General features: G+C 43.7%; 1 protein-coding gene and 1 long non-coding RNA gene across 5 annotated transcripts in view; one reads left to right on the forward strand and one right to left on the reverse strand.

Moving 5' to 3' along the window:
• Positions 1-4,317, reverse strand: part of OXCT1 (3-oxoacid CoA-transferase 1) — a 125,892-nt gene extending 121,575 nt beyond the window's left edge. Inside the window, exons 1-2 of one of the 2 annotated variants that reach the window (XM_073343852.1) lie at positions 4,025-4,317; positions 2,081-2,189 (exon numbers count right to left, since the gene is read on the reverse strand). In XM_073343852.1, coding sequence (XP_073199953.1) covers positions 2,081-2,189; positions 4,025-4,123 — 208 coding nt within the window. In that variant the 5' untranslated portion in view covers positions 4,124-4,317. The remainder of the gene's footprint in view (positions 1-2,080; positions 2,190-4,024) is intronic. The other variant, XM_073343853.1, reaches the window with a different exon arrangement.
• Positions 3,581-25,015, forward strand: LOC140911238 (uncharacterized). Of its 3 annotated transcripts, none has more exons than XR_012158873.1 (4): positions 3,581-4,355; positions 5,468-8,943; positions 11,753-12,743; positions 24,786-25,015. It is a non-coding gene; the product is annotated as an uncharacterized lncRNA (long non-coding RNA). The 3 variants fall into 3 exon arrangements; XR_012158872.1 differs by lacking the exon at positions 24,786-25,015 and adding an exon at positions 20,936-21,480; XR_012158871.1 differs by lacking the exon at positions 24,786-25,015 and having other exon boundaries at positions 11,753-13,317.
• Positions 25,016-26,829: the final 1,814 nt, after the last annotated feature.

Below are 26,829 nucleotides of genomic sequence, written 5' to 3' on the forward strand. Positions count from 1 at the left end.
CAAGGTGGTCTGGTGCCAAATAGGGAGATGCATGCTGTCTCTTGCTCTACCGCAGTTTGGGAACCCTATTGCTGCAAACCATTCACTATGTCCTGTATGTTGTTAAGAGTCAGAGCCCTCTATAGCAGGAGACAATTAACCCTGCAGGCTGCATAAAACAGCCCCCACCCCCAGTGGATTTTTTCAACTCCAAAATGATTTCTCTCTGACCAATAGGAATCCGGCATTGCGAGTTTCCACAGTGTGATCAACACTCGCTTCTCCACTGTCAGTGCAGCTCTCATTTTGGTGTCCCTGTGCTAGAGTGAGCTCAGCATACAGATCCAGGAATGTGGCCTTGCACATCTGAAAGTTCTGCAGCCACTGCTGGTCATCCCAAGGCAGCATTACGATGTGATCCCACCAGTCAGTGCTCATTTCTTCGGCCCAGGAGTGGTGCACCACCATCTGCAGCTATGTGAATGCCACCAACAGCCTTCAATTGGTTTGTACTATGTCCCACAGCAATCTTCCCCCTCTACCCATTTGGTTCTTCTTCCAGCTCTACAAATACTGGAGAATTGTGCGTCCTTTGTTTGCAACTCTTCTGACAGAAGTGTGCAAAACTCTGCAATCTCCACTGAGATGGCAGAAAGCAAGGAGGGCCACACAGGTTCATAAATTTTTAAAAAGGAGTGAAATTAAGGGACAGATGTCATTACGGGATGGAGAGTGGCACGCTGGGAAGTTGACCCCATGCTCCCAGTCATTCCTGTGCAACTCACTTCTGCCCTACCAGGCATTGCCAAAACTTCGTGAAAGACAGTGTGCTGGAGGGTGACAGGCTGCACAGTGGGATACCTACCCACAATGCACCGCACTACGCATGGACACAAGCACTCCTGGAAAATACGTGCAGCGCCAATGCAAGGAGCCAAGTGTGCATGCGTACAAGCAATGTTCTAACTGCAGTGGCTTTATGCCAACGTAACTTGCATCAACCAAAGTTTGTAATGTAGACATGGCCTTTGGCGCTCAAGTCCCAAGTTACCCATATTCATTAAGCACAATATAAGTAGGGAGCCACACTCTTGGGTGCTTCTTGAGACCAAATTCATTGCACAAATCAGGGGCTCCTTGCATTCCTCTATTCCATGCACAAGCTCCGTGTGCCACCCTCTTCTATTTCAGAGACTTCCTGCAGCCTTCCTAATGACAAAGACTTTGTGTGCACCCCCATTTTTCCATTACCCCCATTCCTCCCAAACCAGGCTCCCCCAATCTCTCCATCTGCCAGCAATTCTGTGTGCCCCCATTCTCCCTCTGTCAGGGTTCCCCATTCCCCTTTGCTATGAGTTCTCTGTTCCTCTCCACTCCCCCATGTCATGCGTGTGTGCCTGCATTCCCACCTTCCACCCCATGCCAGAGGCTCTGTTTGCCCATTCTCCCTGCCATGTCAGGGTCAGTCATCACCCATTCCCTACCCACTCTTAGCATTTCTCTTCTTTCTGTCTCGGAGATAAATCAACATGTTTAGCTCTATTGGGAGGGTGGGCAGAGATGAAATAGGGTATTAAATTTGTGCCATCAATCAATTCATTGATATGTAGACAACTGCAGAGGTGCTTGAAGATGTGCGCTAAACAGATGGCAAGAGTTCTGCGTTCCCCAGCTCCCAATTTTTTTATCTTCCACTTTTCACCAAAATCTATATTAAATTTTACCAAACTGCAAATTTTTGTCTCATCATTTAAAGGGATACTAGCAACCTGAAAAGGCGACCCACCTGAAAACATTCCACATCAAGTAACATCCAAGATTTTTGTTACTGACAGTTAGAGGGGGAATTTTCTGTCTCCCCCCCTTTTTTTTCTGCTAAGACTCCGTCAGTTTTTTCCTTACTGAAAAGGCCCCTGTAATCATCAATAGGACAGTAGGAAATGCTATGTGAAGACAAAATATTTTCCGTGCTACATGATATTTAAAAGGTGTTCTAACCATTTTTTATTTAAAATTAGTCAATTAAAAAATTCAAGTTGAGACTGTCCTACTCAGGAGATGAGAGGTTTTCTCCATGAAGGATAGTAAAATTAATACTTACCACCAACAAGTATAGTTGCCCCATCGGGTATGTCTTTTACTGCTTCCACAGCATCAGTATAGAATTTGGTGTTGCGATGGCTGCTGGTAGAGAAATAGCAGCCACAAATCTGGAACAACATTAAAAGAAATCAGCATGCATGAACAAAATGTTTTGCATTACAGCTTTATCCTGGGGAGTATCCCATGAACTGTGTAGGAGGAGACTGCATCTGCTAAGTTCAGAGTTTGAATAGCAAAGAGTCTTCCAGTGTTTGGAAAGGAAGGAGGATTGAGCTCCAATACCTTTTTGTGAACCAGGGCCCTTCCTGGTCCTTCAAAAGATCACCTCTGGCTGCTCTGCTTCTCCTGGCATTCATGACATATATATTATGCTACTATGTTTATATGTAGCATTGATTCCACTTAGGGGTCTCTTTAGATAAGAAATAGCCTAATAAGATGATCTTGTCTACAGATGTCAGTGTATTTTATAAATATGTCCATAGTTAAATATCAGTATTTGTTCATTTCTTCCAATAAATGCAACTCACTTAACCCAGTGTACTGATTTTAAAGTGTCTGGCACTAACATTAATTATGGGGTTGCAGCTCTAACTAGTACAGGTGGAATATGCTTCTCATCTTACCCATATCGTTTGACTTACGTATCTGTACACTCACACTTCTATAAAAGGAGATATATAAATATGTGGATATAAATCCTTAGCTTAGGAAGCCTTGCCAAGGTGAAATGAACTAGGTTTTCAGTTGTTAAGTGCTGTTTGTGATTTGTTATGCAGAATCATCATCCGTTGTTTGCACTGTACAGAACCGTGTGGGTAAGATTATAGGTCAACCACCCCCACCTGTGAAAGTGTTGAAGCTATACAATGAATAGCATATTTTAAATTGATGAATACATCTTACAAAGTCATCAATATTCCAAATGTTGAAAAAAAGATTTCAGATTATGAACTACAGGCCCCATCCTACAAGGTCACTACATGCAAAGCTCCAAATCAAGGTTCAAACTTGCAGGAGATGCGCCCTACATCTTGAATTTTAGCCCTAAAAATCTTAACTGACCCCAAGATCAGACCCCATCTTCCATATCCTATTGTGCGAGGCACACCATTTATTAAAACCAAGTAATTTAAAAGCTACCAAAGGGCATGATGAAAGTAGTTCATTTCCCCTTTAATACATTTTAGCTAGCAATATAAAGAGACTAGTGTTTTCATCTATATTGCTTAGTAAGAAGCCTCTCGCAGCAGAAGAGGCCATTCTGGGGCTGAGGAAATATCCAAGAATTTGTTCACAGGTGTATTAAAAAAGTCACATCTTGTCTTACCCAAAGACAATAGCACAAGTCCTGAACAACTAGCTCATTATCAGTTAATCATAACACCCTGATGAGGCCAGTTTCCCTTCTTTTCTGATCCAACACAGTGACCTAGCTGGAGGGAGGACACTGCATCTTACAAGATGCTGTTTTGCACTGTGCACATTACAGACCAAAACAGGCACCCACTTAACGCAAGAACGGATCTGATGAAGAAACGGGAAGGCCTGAATGCTGGCTATGAAAAGTAAAGAGGGCAGGATCCTAAAGTCAGAGATTTCCCTCCCCAAGGTCAGCCCCACACGCCGCCCTCTGGCTGGGCTGAAGGACTCTCCAGATGCGCTTCTCAGGCCGGGCAGAGCTGAAACGTGCCATTTTGTAGCCGAATCTGACAGCAGCTACAACGTAGCCAGGGCGGGGAGGCGGCGGCGCGGAGCCCGTGGCTATGCAGCGAGGCGGAAAGCGGGGAAACAGGCCATCGATGAAGGCAATTCACAAGGTCGCTGCAGGGCACGGTCAATGGGACGCACTCCTGCTGTGGACAGAGGCCAGCACAACCAGGACTCGCTCAGAGCTGGGGGACTTTCTCTGCTTGCCCCCCCGGCCCGCCGCGCTCCTTACCTTGGCTTGGGCTGCCCGCAGCGCCGGGGCGCCCCCCCTGCGAGCTCCCCGAGCGGAGATGCCGGGGCTCAGCCTGCCAAGGAGTTTATAAGCCGCCATCTTCAGGCTTCGCAGCGCGCGGGGCGGGAGAGTCCAGACTCCGGGGAGCTGCGCTCGGCCGAGCAGAGGAGCGCTGGGGCGGAGGCTGCAGCTGCCCAGCCGGTGCAGGACGGAGCGGAGCAGAGCGAGCACGCGAGGCGGCGGCGGGCGTTGCGATCACATGGGAGCGGGGTGGGGCAGGGGCTCGGCGCTGGCTGCCCTTGACGTCTTGCTTTTAACCCTTGCGGAGGAGGTGTGAGCAGCTGGGGGTGGGCGATGATCGGGGGCGCCCTGGGCGGTGTGTGATGGGGGGGGAGGCTCAGCCCAGCTCCCACCAGACTGAGCAGGGCCGGCAAGGCGCGGGGCACCCAGCTTCCCTTCCCGGGCTCTGAGACGCGGTGCAGGAGCCCAAGCCCGCTGCCGGGCACTGAAGTCGGGAGCAGGGCCGGGGGGACCACACAGGTCAGCGGTGGAAGCAGCGCTGGGTTAGAGCCGCCCCATGGGCGATGTAATTACATGATGACAACTGAAGCCAAGGGGGCAAAGAACTGAGCATAGGGAATTGAACTGCTCCCCTCCCCCCCATTTCCCCGCTTCCCAGCAGCCCCCCCTGATCCTGCTCTCCTATGAAATCTTCCTTTACTGAGGGACAGGCTTTAGCCCTAGCACACCAGGGATTATCTAAAAAAAGGAGTCCTTGTGGCACCTTAGAGATTAACCAATTTATTTGAGCATGAGCTTTCGTGAGCTACAGCTCACTTCATCGGATGCATACTGTGGAAAGTGTAGAAGATCTTTTTATATACACACAAAGCATGAAAAAATACCTCCCCCCACCCCACTCTCCTGCTGCTAATAGCTTATCTAAAGTGATCCCTCTCCTTACAATATGTATGATAATCAAGTTGGGCCATTTCCAGCACAAATCCAGGTTTTCTCACCACCCCCCCCCCACACACACACACACACAAACCCATTCTCCTGCTGGTAATAGCTTATCTAAAGTGACCACTCTCCTTACAATGTGTATGATAATCAAGGTGGGCCATTTCCAGCATAAATCCAGGGTTTAACAAGAACGTCTGGGGGCGGGGGTAGGAAAAAACAAGGGGAAATAGGCTTGAATAGAGACTGGGAGTGGCTAAGTCATTATGCAAGGTAACCTAAGTTAATTGTATCAAATTTGCAAATGAATTCCAATTCAACAGTTTCTCCCTGGAGTCTGGATTTGAAGTTTTTTTGTTGTAATATCACAACTTTCATGTCTGTGATTGCGTGACCAGAGAGATTGAAGTGTTCTCCGACTGGTTTATGAATGTTATAATTCTTGACATCTGATTTGTGTCCATTTATTCTTTTACGTAGAGACTGTCCAGTTTGACCAATGTACTTGGCAGAGGGGCATTGCTGGCACATGATGGCATATATCACATTGGTGGATGTGCAGGTGAACGAGTCTCTGATAGTGTGGCTGAGTAGCTGGGTAGGAGAACATCACTAGCACAGATGATAGCTTGTTTAAATGATTACATGATACAGTGCTTTTGCTGCTGGCATTTCTATTGCTGGAAGAAGAAAAACACAAAGCATCCCTCCATTATTATATATGTTTTCTACAAATAACATGAGGGAGGTTGGTGCTCATGAAAGTAGAAAATCCCCTTACAGATTTGTCATTAAACCACAGTTCTGAGCAGTTTCACTCTCTTTGTTCCAGTTCCAAACCACTGGCAACCAAAGATTGCTCAGCATGCTTTCTTCAACTATATGTAAATGTAGAAGAGAATAATTTTGACCTACTGAGTCAATTTTTAAAGGAGTATAAAGTGAATGTTATTTATTATTTGTATTACTGGAGCACCTGTGTGAGGTGCTACACAAACACAGAACAAAAAGACGGTCTTCACCCCAGCAGGCTTACAAGAGTGTACCCATGAAGTCACGTGCGTGCAAACTGGATGATTGTAAGTGCAAACAGGCACATAGGGGTACACTTGTCAAATGTTCAGACTTATAGGAGGGTCTTGGGAACGCAAAAGGTATTGTGCGCTTCTTTGAAAAGTTAGCTCCACGCTCAGCATCTCATCTTTTAATCGTAAGAAGTTTACTACATAAATGGCAGCATGGCAAATACGCAGCGTTATTTAGTAGCTGATGCACAGGACCGCTAAATTCTGTAAAACTGTGTAAAGCTGAATTGATCAATTCTGCTAAATTGTGGGGCCACAATAGAATGTGAATTGATGGAGACAAGGATGAAAATCCATTCAGTAACAATCTGTTTAGAGTATAAGGCCACGTCTACACTACAAAAATAAGTTGACCTAATTTACATAATCATACAGCCGCCGTAGTAATTACATCACCTGTGCGTGTCTACGCTTTACTCCTTGTGTTGGCGGTACATGTCCTCACCAGGAGCACTTGTATCAATTGCACTGTCAGTGTGAGGCATTGTGGGATGGCTTCTGAAAGCCAGTAACAGTCAAGGTAAGCAATGCAGTGTCTCCATTGACACTGGGTCAACCTAATTACATTGACATTGAGTCTACACCTCTCATGGAAGTGGAGTTATTAAGTTGGTGTAGCATAGCAGTTATGTTGGTGGGAGCAAAATTTTACTGTAGACACATACATAGTTAGGTTGATGTAAACTGCCTTGAGTTGACCTAACTGTAGCATAGAGCAGGCCAAAGGCTACTGTCAAGGTTCCTTCCCCACTCTGAACTCTAGGGTACAGATGTGGGGACCTGCATGAAAACCTCCTAAGCTTATCTTTACCAGCTTAGGTTAAAACTTCCCCAAGGTACAAATTAATTTTACCCTTTGCCCTTGGATTTCCACTGCCACCACCAAACTTTATGTGGGTTCCTGAAAAAAATGGAGTTTGGACACGTCTTTCCCCCCAAAATCCTCCCAATCCTTGCACCCCACTTCCTGGGGAAGGTTTGGTAAAAATCCTCACCAATTTGCATAGGTGACCACAGACCCAAACCCTTGGATCTTAGAACAATGAAAACGCATTCAGTTTCCTTACAAGAAGACTTTTAATAGAAGTAAAGGAATCACCTCTGTAAAATCAGGATGGTAGATACCTTACAGGGTAATTAGATTCAAAACATAGAGAATCCCTCTAGGCAAAACATTAAGTTACAAAAAAGACACACAGACAGGAATAGTCATTCTATTCAGCACAGCTATTTTCTCAGCCATTTAAAGAAAATACATAACACATACCTAGCTAGATTACTTACTAAGTTCTAAGACTCCATTTCTGTCCCCGGCAAAAGCATCACACAGACAGACACAGACCCTTTGTTTTTCTCCCTCCTCTCAGCTTTTGAAAGTATCTTGTCTCCCCATTGGTCATTTTGGTCAGGTGCCAGCGAGGTTACCTTTAGCTTCTTAACCCTTTACAGGCGAAAGGGTTTTTCCTCTGGCCAGGAGGGATTTTAAAGGGGTTTACCCTTCCCTTTATATTTATGAGAGCTACAAGTTAGCGGAGAAGCCTGATATCACAGTGTTAACCAGCATTAACATCTTAATCATACACCATGCTGTCATTTTTCAGACAACAGGCAAAAATAAATTCAGGTGGTTTCAAGGAATGCAAAGAATATTAGGACCACATTTTTAAACATACAAGTTCAAATGTCCAGCTAAATGGGTAACTGGCGATCTGCGTATACAACACTGCAGATATGCACGTACTTATGGTAATTTCACAAACACACATGCCAGATGCATTTTTGTGCACAGTTATAAAAATCTGGATGTCTATAGGATAGAAAAGACTCAAACAACATAATTCATAATTCTTTGGCAATAGAAATAGCAAAATTTAAATTTTGCATAAACCAAATATTTAAAGTAGTCGTTTTCCTTCCCCACTTCTACAGCTAAACTACTCTTGATTTTGATCTCATTCTACACTGCAAACTTCAGTACTGATCATGTGACACCCCAGGCGAGTAGTTCCACAGGAATTTCCAGGTGCTTTCCATGTCTCTACCTCTAAAGAGGTCAAAATGTATGGAAATGCTGAAGAAGTCTCTGACTAGAATTGTATATTGATTGCATAGTGGCAATCCAAATTCAGTACAATTTCAGTACAAATTGTGCACTGAAGTTTAGAAAAATATTCCATTAAGAAGAGACCCAGACACCAAGGGCCTGATCCAAAGTCACATGTCTTTCCTCTGTCTTCAATGGAAATTGGATCCTGCTAGCTCTTCTTCCAGTGATTGTGCACATATATAGTCCACTGTAGGTGTATGTAGGCCCAATGGACTTGAATTGGAGACTTTTGCCAGCAGCACCACTAGATGGTGCATGGACGCCTGCTCTCCTCTTTCTCCATGGCAAGGGTATATAAAAGGGGTGGTCTGCAGCCTCCTTCTCAGTTTTCTCATTGTGCATAGTGAGATTTGGTGCTCCTGATAGCATTTGCTTTGGTTAGCCAGTATTTCAAAACTCTTTAGTATACACAGTTATCGTATTTAGTGCAGTGTAGTTACTTATGGTTTTAGTAGTTACCCGGAGGATATTATGAAAAAATCCCCAGGCTTTAAGCAGTGTGTCACAGGGCACGGCTGCTATGCCTGTCACGAATCGGTACAAGAGCTGCTTGGTTTGTCTTGCTGAGGGCCATGTGAAGGATAATGCTCCATTTGTACCTTTTCCCCCACCAGGACTAAAAAACAGAGGGATGTCCACCTCAAAGTTCACTTCATGAAAGAAGCGATGCATCCTGCATCAGAACTGAGCCCTACCCATGAAGCAGCAGATTTAGACTGATGAGGAGTGCCCTCCATCTGCCCCTCATTTGAGGCACACAGCTGGTAAGTGATGTCACCCGTTGCCCTCATCATCAGCCTCTTTGAAGCACTCTAAGCTTTCCAATGCTAACAAGTCTGTGAAGTCTCAGACGTCTCCTAAAAAAATCTTCTAGTAATCTTCAGATACCAGTTTGAGGCGTCACAAATCTAAACATTCACCAGCTCTGTCTGAGGCAGCACCATCAACTCTGGCTCCTTCTGCACTTTTGAGATCAGTATCTTCACCATTAGTGGGTCCCTCTTCTCCTTTCCAGCTAATCCAGTCTATCTCAGCTCCACTGGCACCAATGAACTTACCTGTTGCTCTTGTTGCAGGTGCTCTTGTTGGCAAGGTATCTTCTCTGCCTTTCCCTATCAGACTCTCCTTCGCTGCAGCTGGCTTCATTTAAGGGAACTCCAGTGTTTTCAGCACTATCAGCATGATCAGCACCACTGGCTCCCTCCATAGCATAGGAGCATTTAGAGTCATCGGCATTATTGGTGTACTCAGCACCATCACCAATTCTCCAACCTGTTAGGCCGGCACCAATCACTTCATCAGTATTCCGACACCTCCACCTCTGAACCCATTGCTACAACCTCTCTACTTTTATTATCTATGAAGACAGCATTTTTGGGGCATAGATCATACCCTAAGTTTATGTCTAAGATTGTGTTAGTTTTCCATCTGAACCAAACTATTAATCTTCTGGTATTTTTCCTAAAACTACATTCTTCCAAAGCTAAAGAAAAACTTCTTATCTTGGATGTTCATAGAGTTTTGTGTACTATCTGGATCATGCTAGGTCCTTCAGAACTTCTTCCAGGCTTTTTGTAGCACACACTGAGAGAATTAAGGGTCAATCAGTATCAGCTCAGCATATCTCACATTCGATTTCTGACTGCATTATGCTCTGCTACCATCCTGCTAAAAGTGTGTCCTCTACGGAGAATAACGTCTTGCTCCACCAGGGCTCAGTCCACTTCATCAGCCTTTCTGAGCAATATCCTAATAGCTGACACCTGCAAAGCAGCCAAATGGTCATCTGTACATAGCTTCTCCAGTCATTATGCCATCACTTAAGGCTCTTGTGACGATGCCAACTTTGGCAAGTCAGTGTCACATGAGCCAAAGTCCCTCTACTTGTAAGGGAACTGCTGGTAAGTCACTTGTAAAGGAATGTATATATGCACAATCACTGAAGTATCTGTTGTTCCTTGAGATATGTTGTGCACATATATGTTCCATGGCTCTCTCACCTTCCCTGTTACTTAGGACATTATATACAGAGATGTGAAAGAGAAGAGAGAGAAGCGGTGGATCTGTCTGTTTTATGGCATCACCTGAGAGCACAAGGAGAGCAGGGGTGCATGTGCTGCCTAGTGAAGGGGTGCCTAGACTGCTAAAAAGTCTCCAATTTAAGTGCACTGGGCACACACACACCGGCAGTGGAATGTATATGTGCTCAACACATCTCAAAGAACAGTTACTGTACAAGTAAGTAACCATTCTTTATGACCCGATGAAATCTTGTTGAAGTCAATGTGGCATGAAAAATAATCTCCTTCATCCTATGTCACTGACAAGGTGGAACCTAAACTTATATATGTTAATAGCAGAACATTGATTTACATAAGAGCTAATAATTATGGCTCTTTCACTCATTGTGCAAAAATATATCAAGCTAAGTTGCTTAAGAATACAGACTTCATTTTTCTTTGTATTGTCTAATACAGTGGAAATCCAGAATAAAAATAAATCACATTTCACCACCTCATCTGGCAATACTGGACTTCAAATGAACTAACTCTTCTTACCCTTTTTGTTTATTTTCAGATGCTCTGTTTGAACCTTTGAACAAATGCATAAAACATTGTTTAAACTGTAACAGCAAGAAATGAGGCCAATCAACCAGTATAAACATAGGAATAAGCTCACACCCTTGCACAGCATCAGCTAAGTGGATGCCACCAGTATAACTCAGTAATTAAAGTTTACTAGTTTTGATATTATAACCCACCCTACACCATAGATCAAAGATCTGCCCAAGCATTAAAGTTAGAATACAAACTCTCAGTTTAGGAGCAATATTTTTTAAAAGTGAGAAATATCAGTATGGGCTTTTAAAAAGTTTACACATGCGAAAAATGAGAGGAGTGGGCTCAGTTTAGCAGATATTTTGATTTTACATTCACTTTCCTCAAAACCAGTTAGGTTTTAAGCAATTTGGCATGTTCTGATTGGTTCATTAACTAATCATGATTTCTCAGGGTAGTCCTGTGTAGTGTGGCCTCTATCCTGCAAGTTGATGAGCTCCCTCAACTCCCACTGAAGTCTGCAGAGTGCTCAGAACTTTTCAGGAGCAAGCCCTTAGTTAATAAAGTTCTAGTTCTCTCTTAGATGCCTATATATACCCCTGTTTTAGGCATCTACATCTCAGTTTTGGCTCTACTGCAATCCACAAAACTCCAGCCAAATCCTGTAGATGCCTAAATTTTTCAAAGTAAAAGTTCTCTGGGGACCGATGTTTCAGCTTTGGGCATGTACACTGCTGCCTCTCTCTCTAGGGGTTCAGATGCCTACAGTGGTGTCGCATCTGACATGGGGGTTAGGTTCTAAAGTCAGCGCGTAAGGCTACAATTGCATACAGTCAAAATTACCCTTGAAAGTCCGTTAAATCACCCAGAAAGTACAGTATACTGTGTTTGGTTTTGTGTATACAACCCTGTACAGTAATATGTATAAATTCATAATGTATACAGTAATATACAGTATATAATAAAGAGTACATATGCAAAATATAATTTTACAGTACTGTATTTTTAATTACAGGGGGTCATCAGGGCTTGATGTCGATCCAGGAGACGGAGGTGACGGAGAGCTTGGGTGATGGAGAGCGAGTCGTAGACCAAGTGGTGGGCTCTGGTTCAGCTCGAGAAGTTGATTGCGTAGGCTCATCTGCTGCTGGTTGTTTTTCCTTGAAAAACATGGTGATCGGCAACTGTCGCTGTTGTCTCTTGAGCTGCTCAAACATTTCTTGATACGGTCTCAAATCGTCTGTAATACGACGTGTGATTTTGAGGCTTCGTTCCATAGAGGGATCGTATTCAGAAATTAAATCATTCTTCATTGGCAGATGCAGCTTCACCAGTAGTCTGCATGTTTGTGAGGTTGAAGCGGTTCCTAAAACTGTTAAGCCAACCTTGGCTGGCTTTCAATTCCTTCTCATCAGAAGGCTGTCCCTCTTCGTCAGGAGGTATGAACAGCGCGTAGAGGCTAAGAGCCTTTTCTCGCAAAGTGTTGCCATCGATAGGCACATGTTTGCGGTTCATGACTTCCAGCCATAAGTTTAAGCCTTTTCAGTCTTCACTAAAGTCTTATCACGCACCTGGTTCGTCACTGTAGCAGTTATTGGAGCACCTGATGCCATGGCTTGACGAATTTCTCTCTCTCGAATCTTGATGGCACAGATGCTAGATTCGTTGCGGCCATATTTACATGCCATGTTGGAGACCGACATACCATCTCTCAATAAGCCCAACACAGCCAGTTTTTCCTCCAGCGTTGGAACAGATCGCTGTTTCTTCAGTTGAGCACCAGATGAAGTAGTTGGCTTGTGTTTAAGGGCCATGTTGTATGAAAAATACGTATCTTTAAACACTAGAATCACACTCAGCACGGCGAGATGCTCACACTATGAGAAGCACGTGGGAACTGAGACTGACTGAGGGAACAGCAGATTCACGTCTCCCATCTCACACTCACTCTGGGGCATACGCCCATTGAGTGGAATGGTGGGTGGAATCACCCACACTATTTACAGGTATCTTGTTATTTTTCTTTTTTTTTTTGCCGAGCGCGTATAGTCGAATTCACGTAAATTAAATGCGCGTATGATGCGACTCACCTGTGTCTCCTGACTAAGCCCCCATGTGATCCATGAACCAGGGGGAAGACAGGCATTCAGCTGCCTAAACTGCATGTGAGGCCTAATCCTGTAAGTGTGCTCAGAAGGCACCTATTGGACTGGGTCCCATTCAAGTACTGGCTGGAGGAGGAGTTGCCCACCTTGTAATTTTTGGCCCAGTGATTAGACCACTTGCCTGGGATGTGGGACACTAGATTTAATTCCCACCTCTCTGTCAGCGGGAGAGAAAAGATTTGAACAGGTGACTCCCACCTTTCAGGAAAGTTCTCTAGCCCCTCAGCTGTGGGATATTCTGATGTAGGGCTCCCTGAGGCTCTCCCATTAAAACAGTTCCGTTTGGATAAATAGTGAAAGAGTGGTTGGTGCAGGGGTCTGGACCCCAGGTCTCCTCCCACCTCCCAGATGGTGGCTCTAACCACTGGGCTTAGGGCTGCCAGGCATCCGGTTTTCGACCAGAATGCCTGGTTGAAAAGGGCCCCGGCGTGCTGACCGGGCCATTAAAAGTTCGGTCGGGGGCGCAGCGGGGGCCTGGGGCTAAGGCAGGCTCCCTGCCTGCACTAGCTCCGCGCGGCTCCCAGAAGCAGCCACCAAGTCTTTGTGGCCCCTAGATGCATGGGCAGCCAGGGAGGCTCTGCACACTGTCCCCTCCCTGAGGGCTGGCTCTGCAGCTCTCATTGGCTGGGAACCGTGACCAATGGGAGCTGCACGGGGGAAGGGGCGCCTGTGGGCAAGAAGGCAGTGTGTGGATCCTCCCCAGCCACTCATGCGTCTAGGGGCTGCAGGGACCTGGTGGCCGCTTCCCAGGAGCTGCGGTAAGCACCACCGGGACCCCGCTGCCAGAACTCTCTCCTGCACCCCAGCCCGGAGTCCCCCCCCACACCCAAACTCCCTCCCAGAGCCCACAGCCCCAACACCCTGTCCCAGCCCCCTCCTTCACCGCAACCCCCTTATCCCCGGCCCTACCCCAGAGCCCACACCCCCAGCCAGAGCCTCATCCCCCCCCGCACCTCAATCCCCTGCTCCATCTTAGAGACCCCTCCTGCATCCCAAACCCCTTATCCCCAGCCCCACCCCAGAGCCCACCCCCCCAGCCAGAGCCCGCCCCCCCCCGCACTCTGAACCCCTCGGGCCCGTCCCAGAGCCTGCACCCCCAGCCGGAGTCTTCACTCCCCACACACACACCCCTGCCCCAGCCTGGAGCCGCCCCCCCTGCACCTCAAACCCCTCATCTCCGACCACACCCCAGAGCCTGTACTCCCAGCCAGAGCCCTCACCCCACACACACACCAACCCCCTGCCCCAGCTCATTGAAAGTGAGTGAGGGTGGGGGAGAGCGAGCGACGGAGGGAGCGGGGGATGGAGTGAGTGGAGGTGGGGCCTTGGAGAAGGGGTTTTTGATTTTGTGCGATTAGAAAGTTGGCAACCCTAACTGGGCTATGGAGTCATTTCCGCTCTACTCAACCTGACCCCAACTTGCTCTCCCATCAAAAGTTAGCTCACAGCAAATACATGACCTTTTCACTGCTGTCTACTATTCCTTGCCTCCACATGCCCTACATCTAACATAGGCTTGGGCTGTCACCCCTGCTAGTTCTTAACCTAAGTTAATTTTAGCATCTCTGCATCTTCCACTACTGCCTACTCTTTACCAAGCTGCTACTCTAGCAAGTGATCTCTCTCTTTTTTTTCTCTCCTCGGTTCTGTGACACATAATAGTCCAGTCTCCTAGGGGCTATAATACTTTGATCTAATTGTGGCTGTTAGGCTTAATGTGTGGTTGCTGGGGGTGTTGGTGGTGTGATATACAGGAGGTCAGACAAGATGTTCTGGTAGTCCTTTCCAGTCTTAAACTCTATGATGAAGGATATCTGGATTAATTGGTCCCCATGTCAACAAGCTCTTGTCTCAGTTCTGCTGCTGTGTTTTCTCAGTTTCCCTTGTGCAACCTAAGTACCGCACCAGCATTCAACGAATGCATAATATTTGCACAGCATTCTGAAGTACTGAAGAGAGGCATTGGGATCTAGTGAATAATACACATACGAGTCTGTGACACAGGAACTCCAGTTCAACTGCAGCTCGATAATTGCCTGGTTTTGTGCCCTGGGCAAGTTACTTAACCTTGCTGTGCATCTGTTTCCCACAGATATAACAGAGATAATACTTAATTCCTCAAGGAGTGTTGTGAGACTGAATTGGTAATTGTAAAGCTCCCCAAACAGTAAATGCTACTGCTAGCCAGCCACTGTATGAGGCTCTACTAGATAAATCAACAACATACTACAGACCAACCTCAGTAATTCTCTGGTACACGTACCGCATTTTAAACTTGTTCCTATTTTTCTTTTCATAAACTATGACCAGCCACTGTGACATTAGTAGCAAAAAAGTCAAACATTATTCACATTTAACAACATTTGTGAGTGAATAGTAGCTGAATTGTGAAACTCTGAGACCAAACAGAAGTCACTAGCTCCAGTTAATGAGAGTAAGGTAACTATTTTAGAGCTGCTTTAGGTTAATCATTACACTTTGTAGTTATAGCACATAATCAAACCTTAACTGAAGAGTTTATATTACATGGCATAAAGCTAACTTAGTTACATCATTAAGGGAAATCTGTCAAAGAAATAGTATCGCAAAGTGCCGACGGTGGTACACGTTCATAAAATTGCCCTCCAGAGTAATTCTGTCACAAATCCATAGAGGGTTAGTTCACAAGTAGGGTACCATTGTCCATATAGCAGCTTTACCTTACAGGAGGACTCAAATCACATGCCTTCTCTACACTTAACTGTAGTGGGGAAAGGCTCTGGCAGCTCCCGGCTGCCCTCTGCCTACTAGAGCCTTTCCCACTGCATAGGGGAAAGGGCTCTGGCAGTGGGACACTGTCACACTACTGATAAAAATAGCAGTGTAGATGTGGGATGTGCTGCTCAAGCATATGGAGAACTGTGTAGGGTATATTCCTTAAGGTTCTGATGTGTTTTTACTCTACTCACCTAAGCAGTGCCCTGCCTTCTACATTGCTATTTGCACCTATGCTAACTGGGAGTGTAGCACCTGTACTCTACATGCCACTGTAAGTGTAGACATAGCAAAGCCATTTATTTCTAGACAAATGCATAACATTTTATCCTGTCCTGAGAGAACTAGAACTTTATCATTCTGAAACCAATTTTCAGGTCTACCTGAATTTGACAAGCAAATTCAGTTCTTGAAGCATGGTTTGGACCAGTGGTGGGCAAACTACTGCCTGGGAGCTGCATCCAGCCCTGATCTGGCCCTCAGGGTCCCGCTGGGAAGTGGGGTCTGGGACGCCGTGTGGCTCCTGGAAGTGGCAAGAGCTCCTGAAAGCTCCGCACGGTGCCCCTGCCCCAAGCTCCGTCCCCACAGCTCCGATTGGCCAGGAACCACGGCCAATGGGAGCTGCGGGGGTGGCGCTTGCGGATGGGGCAGCACGAAGAGCTGCCTGGCCACACCTCCACGTAGGAGCCAGAGGGGGAACATGCCGCTGCTTCTGGGAGCTTCTTGAGGTAAGCGCCGCCTGGAGCCTGCAACCCTGACCCCCTCCCAAACCCAAACCCCCTGCCTCAGCCCTGATCCCCTTCCTGCCTCCAAACCTCTCGGTCCCAGCCCAGAGCACCTTCCTGCACCCTCAACCCTCATTCCCAGCCCCACCCCAGAGCCTGCACCCCCAGACGGAGCCCTCACCCCCTCCCACACTCCAACCCCCAATTTCATGAGCATTCGTGGCCCGCCATACAATTTCCATAACCAGCTGTGGCCCTTGGGTCAAAAAGTTTCCCTACCCCTGGTTTGAATAGTGGTAGATTCATTGGCTTGTGGGTGCCTGGACTATACATTCATGCACTGCACTTAGCTACAAACACATTAGACAGGTGTATAGTGAGTAACTATTTAACTAAAGGGTATTGTTTTCTTTTGAGAAAATGAATCCACCTGAATCCCTTTGGTTTAGTAAGGAATTTGGTAGAAAACTGGAGAAAATTATTGCACAGCTTCCCTATATCCCCCCACAAAAATTTATATTACAGAGAAGTCAGGAGAGGGTGAAATCTTCCACACTACTGCATGTTGCAGACACAGAGGCACTAGAAATCTACAAATAAATTCCAGTGGGAGCATGTAAAGTACTGGAAACTGCTGTACAAAGTAATTAAAATGTTCAAGAATACCGTGAACTACACCAAGATATTTATGGAAGGTAAATTTTCTTTATAAAAAATGAACTGCTGGATGTTAGATTTGTAATGTAATGGTCAGTGTAAGTAATAAAGGTAAGTCTGTGAATCTGAATATTTAACAGATTGGTGATATAACAAGAAATAGACTAGACTTTTAAAGAACAGTGGATATTTGCAGGACTACTAAAAACTGTGCTTGCTAAATGAAGTGGCTGGCAAGCAGTGTAAGAACTGAAGTTCATCTAATTAAAAATGCATACCAAAAGATGTGAAGCTAAAATACAAGGGTAAAGAAATGGCAGAAACCAGATCTGTTTGAAATAAATGCAGGGTCAATCATAACATGGCACAAATGTATCCAGCACATGAGTTGCAGTGTCATGATACAATAAAAACAGCCATTTTGCATAAGTGTGCTCCATGCAGTACAAATTGCAGAAACACAAAAGCAAAAGACATTCACATGTATATTGCTGCAGGACAAAGCTCTGACGATGATGCAGAAGCAGAGTATTTTGTTTGAGTCTCTTAATAAATTTACAAGGTTCTACAACAGATTCGTTTGTGGCACAAATAAATTAACAAACTGTGAGTCCCAAAATAGACAATAAAACTGAGGGCAAAGTAATTAGAGCAAGTGTATACAAAATGAATAGTGATCATTTGATGTTAAAATTAAAAAACTAAGTTTGTTTAAAATAGCTCAAACAAGTCCATCTGGCAAAGCCGTCATGGGATGTCGAGATCGGGAATTTTCAATCTTTTTCTTTCTGAGGCTACCCCGCCATGCTATAAAAACTCCACAGCCCAGCTGTGCCACAGCGACTGGTTTTCTGCATATAAAAACCAGGGCCGGTGTTAGGGGTAACAAGGAGGGCACTTGCCCGGGGCCCCTCACACCATAGGGGGCACTGAGAAGCTAAGGGTGGTGGCACTTCTGCTTTCTGCCCTGGGCCCTAGCAAGTCTAATGCCAGCCATGCTTGGTGTAACTTTCCAGGAGGTCAGTGGAGAAACAATTGTTTTAAGATGCTGTTGAGTTAAAATAATAGAAGTACCCTACATATAAATAAAGCCTATAAATAAAGACTCTAGCAAGCCAAGAATACAATCTCACACAATTTTTTCCAGTGGAGATGAGGAGCAGCTAGTACAATCCAGTTTAACCTTTTTCAGTATATGAACCCAGTAAAGCCCAAATTCTTCTTCCAGAATTTGTTAACATACTTAAATTCAGCATTAGATTATATTCTCTGCTTTGGACAAGCTGCTTGCAGAGTAGACCCAGAGGTAAGGAGGGATGGGAGGGAGAGAGGAGTGGCTATGTGCCACCTTTGCAGCTCCCCAGTCCTTGGCTGGCCTCTGAGCTGGTCTAAATTACACCTGTCTGCCTATGGAGACTTTCCAACAGTTATGAAGTCACTGGAGAACTGCAGCAATTTAGCCATGGTGCCAGCCAGTGTGAGTTGCGGGGGCTGGAACCAGTCCCTGGGGATTCTGAGGGAGCAGGCTGAGCTAGCCTTCTAGCTACTTGGCACCCCTGAGAACAGCATAAAGCAGCTGAAGCAAAGGAATAAACCAGGGCTGCTCCCTTTTGCATAGCATGAAAATATTTCCATAAATGTGATTTAACTAGGAGCATATCTTACTTTTAATTGCCAAGACTCAGAAGGTAAATTCCTGAGTAGATGTTGAAAATCAAATGATTTTTGATCAATTAGCAAGACACTGAGAATTTTCATCATGATAAAAGTATCTCAGTAGAATTAGGAACATGTCCTTGCTCATTTAATAGAGAAACTATGGTGGTATAACAGAATCTTCCATATAAAAGAAGATAATATTGAATTGGTTTTTGGTATTCTAATTTCCAGTGCCCTCCTTTTTTTAGTTATATTGCACCTATAAACTAAGGCAACAGCCAGTTTTTATTAAACAACATGCAGTATATTACATAACATAACCTGAGGAAACTCTACAGCTAGTGCTTTAATAGAGCAAAAGCTAAATTAATGTGCATGGTAAATTTCACTAGCCTAGGCTGTGTTGATGGAAGTTAACAACCTCTAACAGAGACAGACTGTTCCAACTAATCTTGGAATAAGGATAAGAATGAATTTATTATTTCTTAACATTTGGAATATTCTCTTAAAGAAACAAAAAGCCTGATCAGCTGATTTCTACAGATGCCAGCTGCAACAGTGCCATAGTTGTGTGTAGTTTGGAACCTACTGAGACTGCTCTTAATTCTGATTCAGGAAGTAAGAGAACTAGTTTAATCTGCTGTGAATCTCTTACTCTTGGGTTTTGGTCAAACCCTTCAGAATGCCACAAGAGAGGAAAGCATTGTCCAGATTGTCCATTTGTCCAAATAGCGAAGAGACAGATGATATTTTACAGTGCAAACTAACCATGATCTATGTGAATAGTAAGAGATATATATACCAGGAAAGGGTTGAAAGAACTTGTCCAACAACAACACTATTAAAACATATGCCCTTAAAAGGAAAAATACTGCATGCCAGATCATGGCTGGTAGGGCTACAAAAACAGGCTTTTCTAGACTCTGTAATGTAACATTCACATCAAATAGCTAAGTAGGGTACTTCCAAACATGCCTTGGCAGCAAAGAGAGAGAACTGCATTTTAAACTCCAGTTCTCTACAAGGCAATAGTAATGCATTTCATACACTAAGTTCCTTACCAAGCGAACTGGTAGTATTGTGACTGTTTAGGCAAACCCACTAATCATTTTGCAGGTAGCAATAGTTTATGTCCAGTATTGGACATTAAAATTCATTTAATTGAGAGAGAGAGAGAGAGAGAGCGCCCGCAAGATGCTATGATGATTTCATGATTTTTCAATTCCACCTGAACAACAGACACCCCACTGATTTCAGAGGGCTTGCACAGCCGAAAATGAGAGTATAGTTGCTAATTATATAGTACCTGGCCATCCTCAAAATCCAGAAAGGTTGACATACTGATAGTGTTTTCCTTCTGCTCTCTCTCTCTGTATTCAGATTGTATATGCATGCAATCAGCTTACTGCATACCATTTTTATTTTGTGTACATGTTTAAAAAAGGCAAAAGAAAACATGCAAAACCCAATCAACCCAAACCATCAAACAACACCCACATGTACATCATCACTGGCCAGGATGAATGCTGCTCAAAAAACAAAATGAGAAACCAGGTCTGACTCCCCTATGGCCATAGATACTACAAATGAATGGACTCTAAAAGGGTCAGCTGATGTGGGTTCCATGAATCTAAACCTTCAATATTCAGTTCACATGGATGAGCACAGGGCCTTCAGATTTATTTGTAAGTTTGGGTTCTACTAAAAATTCTATGAAATCTGACCTCCAAGAAATAAGCTTAATCACCCAGGGCACTCCATCCACTGTTTCACACTTTCTGTCTTTGAAGGAGGAAGGCAGTAAGCCTGTACATCCCTGTGCTTGGGCCAGGTGACCTGCTTCCAAGACTTCTAAGGGTGACATGTGGCTGCATGGATGCAGAAGTGGAGAGCATCAAATACAGACTTCAATACCCTGAAACCAGTCATAGATCTGGGCTGATTGTTGGCAATTTTGGCTAGAATTTTTAAGTTGTTAGCTCTTTGGGGCAGGGCCAGTTTTACAGCACGATGAGCCCCAACCAGGTTAAGCCTTTATATACTGTGACAATAATATAAATAATAACTGTGTGCACTCACTCAAGGGTCCCTTGGTTCAGTCCTAGTAAACATCTGGTTCCTCTATGGCCACTACCTGTTTCAGGGATCATAACATCATAATTTTCTAGAAACCTAAAGAAAATACTTAAGGACAACTCAGAGTTTACAGTTATGTGCAGTTCCCTATCTTTTTTTCAGCATCAAACCAGTTAAAAGGATTGCCTGGTAAAACAGAACATCTATGAAACAGAAACTCCTATGCAGCACATAATGAAGTGTGATATTTTAGTGCCCTTTATAACACAGATGAGCTGAAAACAGACTCTGCTGCTTACAGTTAACAACTATTGAGGGAGCCTGAAAATATCAAAGCAGGGCCTCTCACAGCCTCCAAAAGATTGTGAAGACAACAACCTGTTTAACCTGCTTCCACGGAGGCCTCTTAATACTGAGGTTTCCCAGCAGTTTTGGGGTCTCTAGGTGTATCTGGCGAGCCTCAGTGAAACACTGCAAGGAAGCAACAGCACCAGCCACATAGTTAATACCGAGAGACCTGAAAGAAAAAAGAAACAAAAAAGGATTCAACAATAAAAGAGCTCTGTGAAAAGGAATTTATACTGGCAACACCCAAAATCCTATTAGTTAGCAAGAAGCCTATTGGGGCCAAACTTGTACAGTTGGAGACCTGACATTTGGATTTATGTGACTTTTATAGATTCATGTTTAATTTCTACTGAATAAACCCGCACATGCTTAATTTCATTATTCTGTGGGCATTGTCTCCTCCCAGTGCAGGGGGAGAAGGCAGTACTTTTTCCCAACAGAAAGTCGATGAACATTTTAAAAATGTTATCCAGGATGCTAACATGAACACTTCACTAACTCAAGTGCAGTTTTAACTCTAGTACCATATCTTCCCTCTTCACTTTCCAAATCCTCACCATAGTCATATGTTAATTATTACCTGACTTGCTCACTAATTACAGACACTTGCACATAGATTATGAGCTGAAGGCATTTATGAGAAATCTGGCTTTTGGAAGGTACACACAAACTATAACATCATGCCAATCATCCTCAGACTTTGATCTGAAGACTATTAAACTTCAGGACAAAATGTTCAATAATCCAAACACTCATAAATGGCATTGTGTTTATAGTTATATTTTCCCCAGTGTGTATGTCAGTTTTATTTCAAATGCAATAATGTAATTGTAGAGATTATTATTCAAGTTCTACTTGAAAAGTTAAAATAGCAACTTCTTGCTCAACAGGTCTTCTCCTTATGTGTACTCTATTCAAAGTCACACTACTTACTTTGGTGACTAAAATTATTTACTGTTTGTTCCAACACAGCTACAAAAGACTGAGTTAGATTATATTCCTTCTTGTACAATGACAATAGAATTGTTTACATGCCAGCTATTCCTGTGTAAATCCACTGAAGAAAATGAGGCTGAACAAGTAATGTTCAGTGCATGATCTAGACTGCAGAAGCTTAATGACAAATGATTGTTAGAAGAAAGAATATATTCCTTCTTGTACAATGACAATAGAATTGTTTACATGCCAGCTATTCCTGTGTAAATCCACTGAAGAAAATGAGGCTGCACAAGTAATGTTCAATGCATGATCTAGACTGCAGAAGCTTAATGACAAATGATTGTGAGAAAGAAAACTAGCTTGACTACCATATCCTAGGTAAATTTGCAAAGTTGGCAGCCAGAAATACCATCTTTTTACTTGTAAACGGAACATATTTGATATGCAAATCACTGGCAGAACTAATTGGTAGTGCATTCTACCCTGAACTGTATACTGTCCATAAAGTATTCTGCCTATTATCTCTAGTTTGTTCCACTCTCTAAGGAATAACTTGACTTCTTGAAGCTCAGAATTACTTTACTTTGCAATAGGCAATCTTTCTGTTTTTGTAAACTGAATGACTGTTTACAGATGAGTCTTCCCTGTGACCTTGAAAAAAGTGTTTAGGAGTCATGCCTGGAACAGAATGTGGCCAAGAACCAAAACCATTGGGCAGGACTCATTGCAACTGAGACAACAAGGAAAGCAGCAGACATTGTAGCTCTCTCAAATGGCAAAAATCCCATAGCAGATGTTGACAGAGTGGTTATAGCACCCTCTGAAAATGTGACAACTTTCAATTCCACTATGGAAACACTGCCTAAATTAATCCGTCCTCTGCTCTTTTGGCTAATGATGATAGTGCTCTGCTGAGGACTCTCAAGGTTGCCTTGAAATACCATTGATATCTCAGTTAATGTTCCTCACTCTACACTTGATCTGAAAAATATAAATTGATACGGCAGCTGGCCAATAATGTCCCATTGTATCTCATTTTGCATTGGGAAGCATATAAATTGAATGGTTATTGCCAGTGAAGATACTAGATTGACTACTATATAAATAATTGTGAAAGTTTCCCACAACAGCCCATTTTAAAGATAAAGATTCTAGCTAATAATCAAGATAATGTTTTCACTTTTCACTAATCCCTTGCTTCACTAATCCCTTGCTCCCTGCCATAACTAATAGTTGTCTGTCTTACTTTTGATAGAGAGCTACTCCATATCCTGTAAGTATTCCAGTAGAGCGGCCAGTACGTCCCTCGGCCCGCGCCGCTTCCCGCAGCCCCCATTGGCCTGCAGCAGCAAACCGCGGCCAGTGGGAGCCGCGATTGGCCGAACCTGCGGACGCAGCAGGTAAATAAACCGGCCTGGCCCGCCGGGGCTTTCCCTGAACAAGCAGTGGCCCTATTTTGGGAAACACTGCAGTAAAGGACATATAGCAGTTTTTGATTAGCAGGTACCAAGACAGGTCTTGGATTGACTTCTGTTAAGCATTCAAAACCTTCCAGATATTACTTTGTCCATCACTTTTCAAGAGACCTGTTACAGTCACTTGGGGCTACCTTTTGAGGCCTCTTGTAGTTCTTTCCCTCTATTTTTGGTAGAAGATAGCCCTCTGTCTACTGGTTTAATGGTCAGGTTATCTTTGATATACCCTCAGTAAAATGGTGATGGCAGCCTGTGAAACCTAAGCAGCATTTCAGTTCTGTACATTTATAGCAGATGGCTATTCTTTCATGGTACTGATCTTATCTATCCAGTAACTATATCCCATCAGGACCCATAATAGGCATAGGACTGATTCTTCTGGAGACAGTTTCAAGCTATACGCTTTCAGTTTATTTAAGACCTTCAATAGCCTGCTGTTGTATTTCTGTAAAGTTTTGGAAAACACAAGCCAGTAGCCTGGTATAAGAGTATTTCAATGAAATACATGTCTCCAGGCATTTCTCTATTAAATGCTGAAATGTGCTGGGTGCATTGGTGACACTTTGTAGCAATTTGTTGAACTCTCAAACCCTCAAGAGCAGACAAGAATAGTTCTGTTTATCTTTCTCCCTCACGGTCTGACGGTATCAGTTTTAGAACAACGATTGAAAGCCATTGGGCTCCATTTAGAGAATAAATTGATTCTTCTGTACCAAGTTTAATATAAGCACCTCTGATAGCCCTTAGATTCAACTTGCAATTGACAAGTATGACTTGATCATTCTCACCTGAGATGCAGAAGGCCTCTCAGATTCCCTTATAATTAAAATTCCAACAGCATGTGAAGATGCTGCCAGCCAGCCAGCTTTCCTTTCACAAGGGTGCATGGTTCTAGATCATTGTTTTGAAAGTGTCCAATCAGTGAGTTCAATACAGTGCTTAACAGCGGTATTGTGTCTAAACCACAAATCATCTAGGGGGAATGCTTTCAGAATTACATACAGCTTGCAAGTTAGTCACTACTTTTACTCCATAGGACTCAGAGATTCTTCAGTCATAAATTAAGGTTTAGCATTCTTAAATCTTCCCTTATCCCTCTTTCTTTTATCACATACTGTAACTGAAAGCTTGGCTTCCAAAGTCAAGGTATAGTCAGGGTCTGACACCTCAGTCATTATGCACCGTGGTTGCAGAATTATCCTGTGGCATGAACTGTTTGTCTGAATCATTACAGCCTTGTTTACTTACAGCTTAGAAACACTCAAAGGACACTCTCAACAGTCTTGATGCTAGGTAACAGACCTCCAACAAGCAGTTCTCATAGAAGAGATGGATTGTGGAAATTCTGAATGATCCCCAGGTACCAGAAACATGGACTCTTTGACCTACTGACACAGACTTGTTTCTTTGTCTATATCTACAATATGTAACAGCTGAGTCCAGTTCTCATACACAGTTTCCTTTAAAACAAAAATGCATCCTTTTTTGTGGTTGTTGCATCTCATAATTCACTGACAATTATATTGATGGCCTATGTGACTCAATTAGATTGGCCCAAGTTTCATCACTGCATATGCAAAAATGCATTTTTACATTTGTGCACAAAATTATCAGGTTTGTGTGTGGAATCACAATTGTAAGTGATGATTAGACTCATGCATTTTTGAGCATAGAACTTGTTCACAATTCTGAAAGTCTGGGCCTTAATCTTCTTCTTTGGGTAAAGGACAGGTACTATTTTTATGGACTCATTACAGTAATTTGTAAATTCTATAAATTGTTTTTAAATCTCTACCAGATATATAGAGACAACGTAGTATTCTGCAATCACATCCATATTTGTTATTATATTTAACAGAGACACAGACAGAAAAGCCACAAAACCCAAAAGTTTCATAGAAAAATAGAGTATCTGACTTTAAGTGACAAGTAAAAGTCTCTTGTCTGAGCTAATCCTCTAGATTGATTTGGCAGGGTAGTCTCTCGGCTAGCTGTCAGCAAACCCTGCTGAGTTTTACTCTCCATCAGTTTTACTCTCTCCCATCAGCTTAGAACATCACCACCATGAGCTCTACAGCGGTGCAGCTGCCTCGGGGCAGGTGCAATGCTGTAAGTGTTGTAATGTGATGAAGCCTCACTGTAAAAGAAGAAGGATTATCTGGCGAGATCTCTCTTCCTTTTCATCTTAGAGAGAGAATAGTGTATGCTCATTTTGATAATATGCCTGAATCAAATCTCAGATCCAGTTCACTAAACCTTTGTGGGAGTGAGAGGGGGTTCAGAATCCAAACACACATCTCAACCTGAGTTTTGTGTTTGCCCCTCTTATATTGGGACAAAACCAAATGCCAGACTACAACACCCTCAGACTTCAGAAGTGCTGCAATATGGATTCAGGTTCAAATTTTGCAGCTGATGCCAATGTCTTGTACTTCACTATAAGTTCCTCTTCATTAATTGCTATGGGTAACTGCAGCCTGACCAGGAGTCAGCAATTCCTCCTTTCACATCCCCCACACCTTACAAGATAATTTTAACTTCCAGTAATAACTGTTACTTCTAGTAATTGTAACTTCAACTGGAGAAGAGGAGAAAGGTGTGATGATAATCCACTTAAAATGGAGCATTTAATTCCCAATTGGTAGGTAATAAATACTACATTCAAGTGGATTAGCAGGATGAAACCCACAAGATAGAGTGAAACTTTACTAGAAGTAAACTAAAGGGTCACTCATGAGGAGTGAAAGTGCACTGAAATACACTGAATACAGGACTTTCAGTCTCCTTCATTATTGAGTTTAACTACATTATTAAGGGCAGATTCTGCTGAATACACTATACAGTGGTGGCTATCCCTCGACACAAGGATGATGTCTGCTGGGGGGAAAAGCTGGTGATGTTAGCTGCAGAGAGAACGCTGGCATTGGTGCAATGTTCTTCTCATCTGATACAGAGACTCTTCCTAAGGCAGTGCTCAGGTGTTCTTAGGCTACATCATGATGGAATCACCGCCACCATCCTCTGTAATGGGATGGAGATGGACCCGTTCACCATCCGTACTGCTGTTAAGCAGGGCTATGTTATTGCCCCAACCCTTTTTGCTGTGATCTTGATTCATGACCACCTTTCCTCTGGAATTAGGACTGAGTATCTCATGGATGGCCAGCTCTTCAACCTGCAGCATCTTCATTGTAAAACTAAAGTCACCAGGATTGTTATTACCGACCTCAGTATGCTGACGACTGTGCTATACTCGTGCACACCGAGGCTGACTTGCAATCCACCCTAGATCTT

Source organism: Lepidochelys kempii, chromosome 5, assembly GCF_965140265.1.
Source record: "Lepidochelys kempii isolate rLepKem1 chromosome 5, rLepKem1.hap2, whole genome shotgun sequence".
NCBI classification, from domain to species: domain Eukaryota; kingdom Metazoa; phylum Chordata; order Testudines; family Cheloniidae; genus Lepidochelys; species Lepidochelys kempii.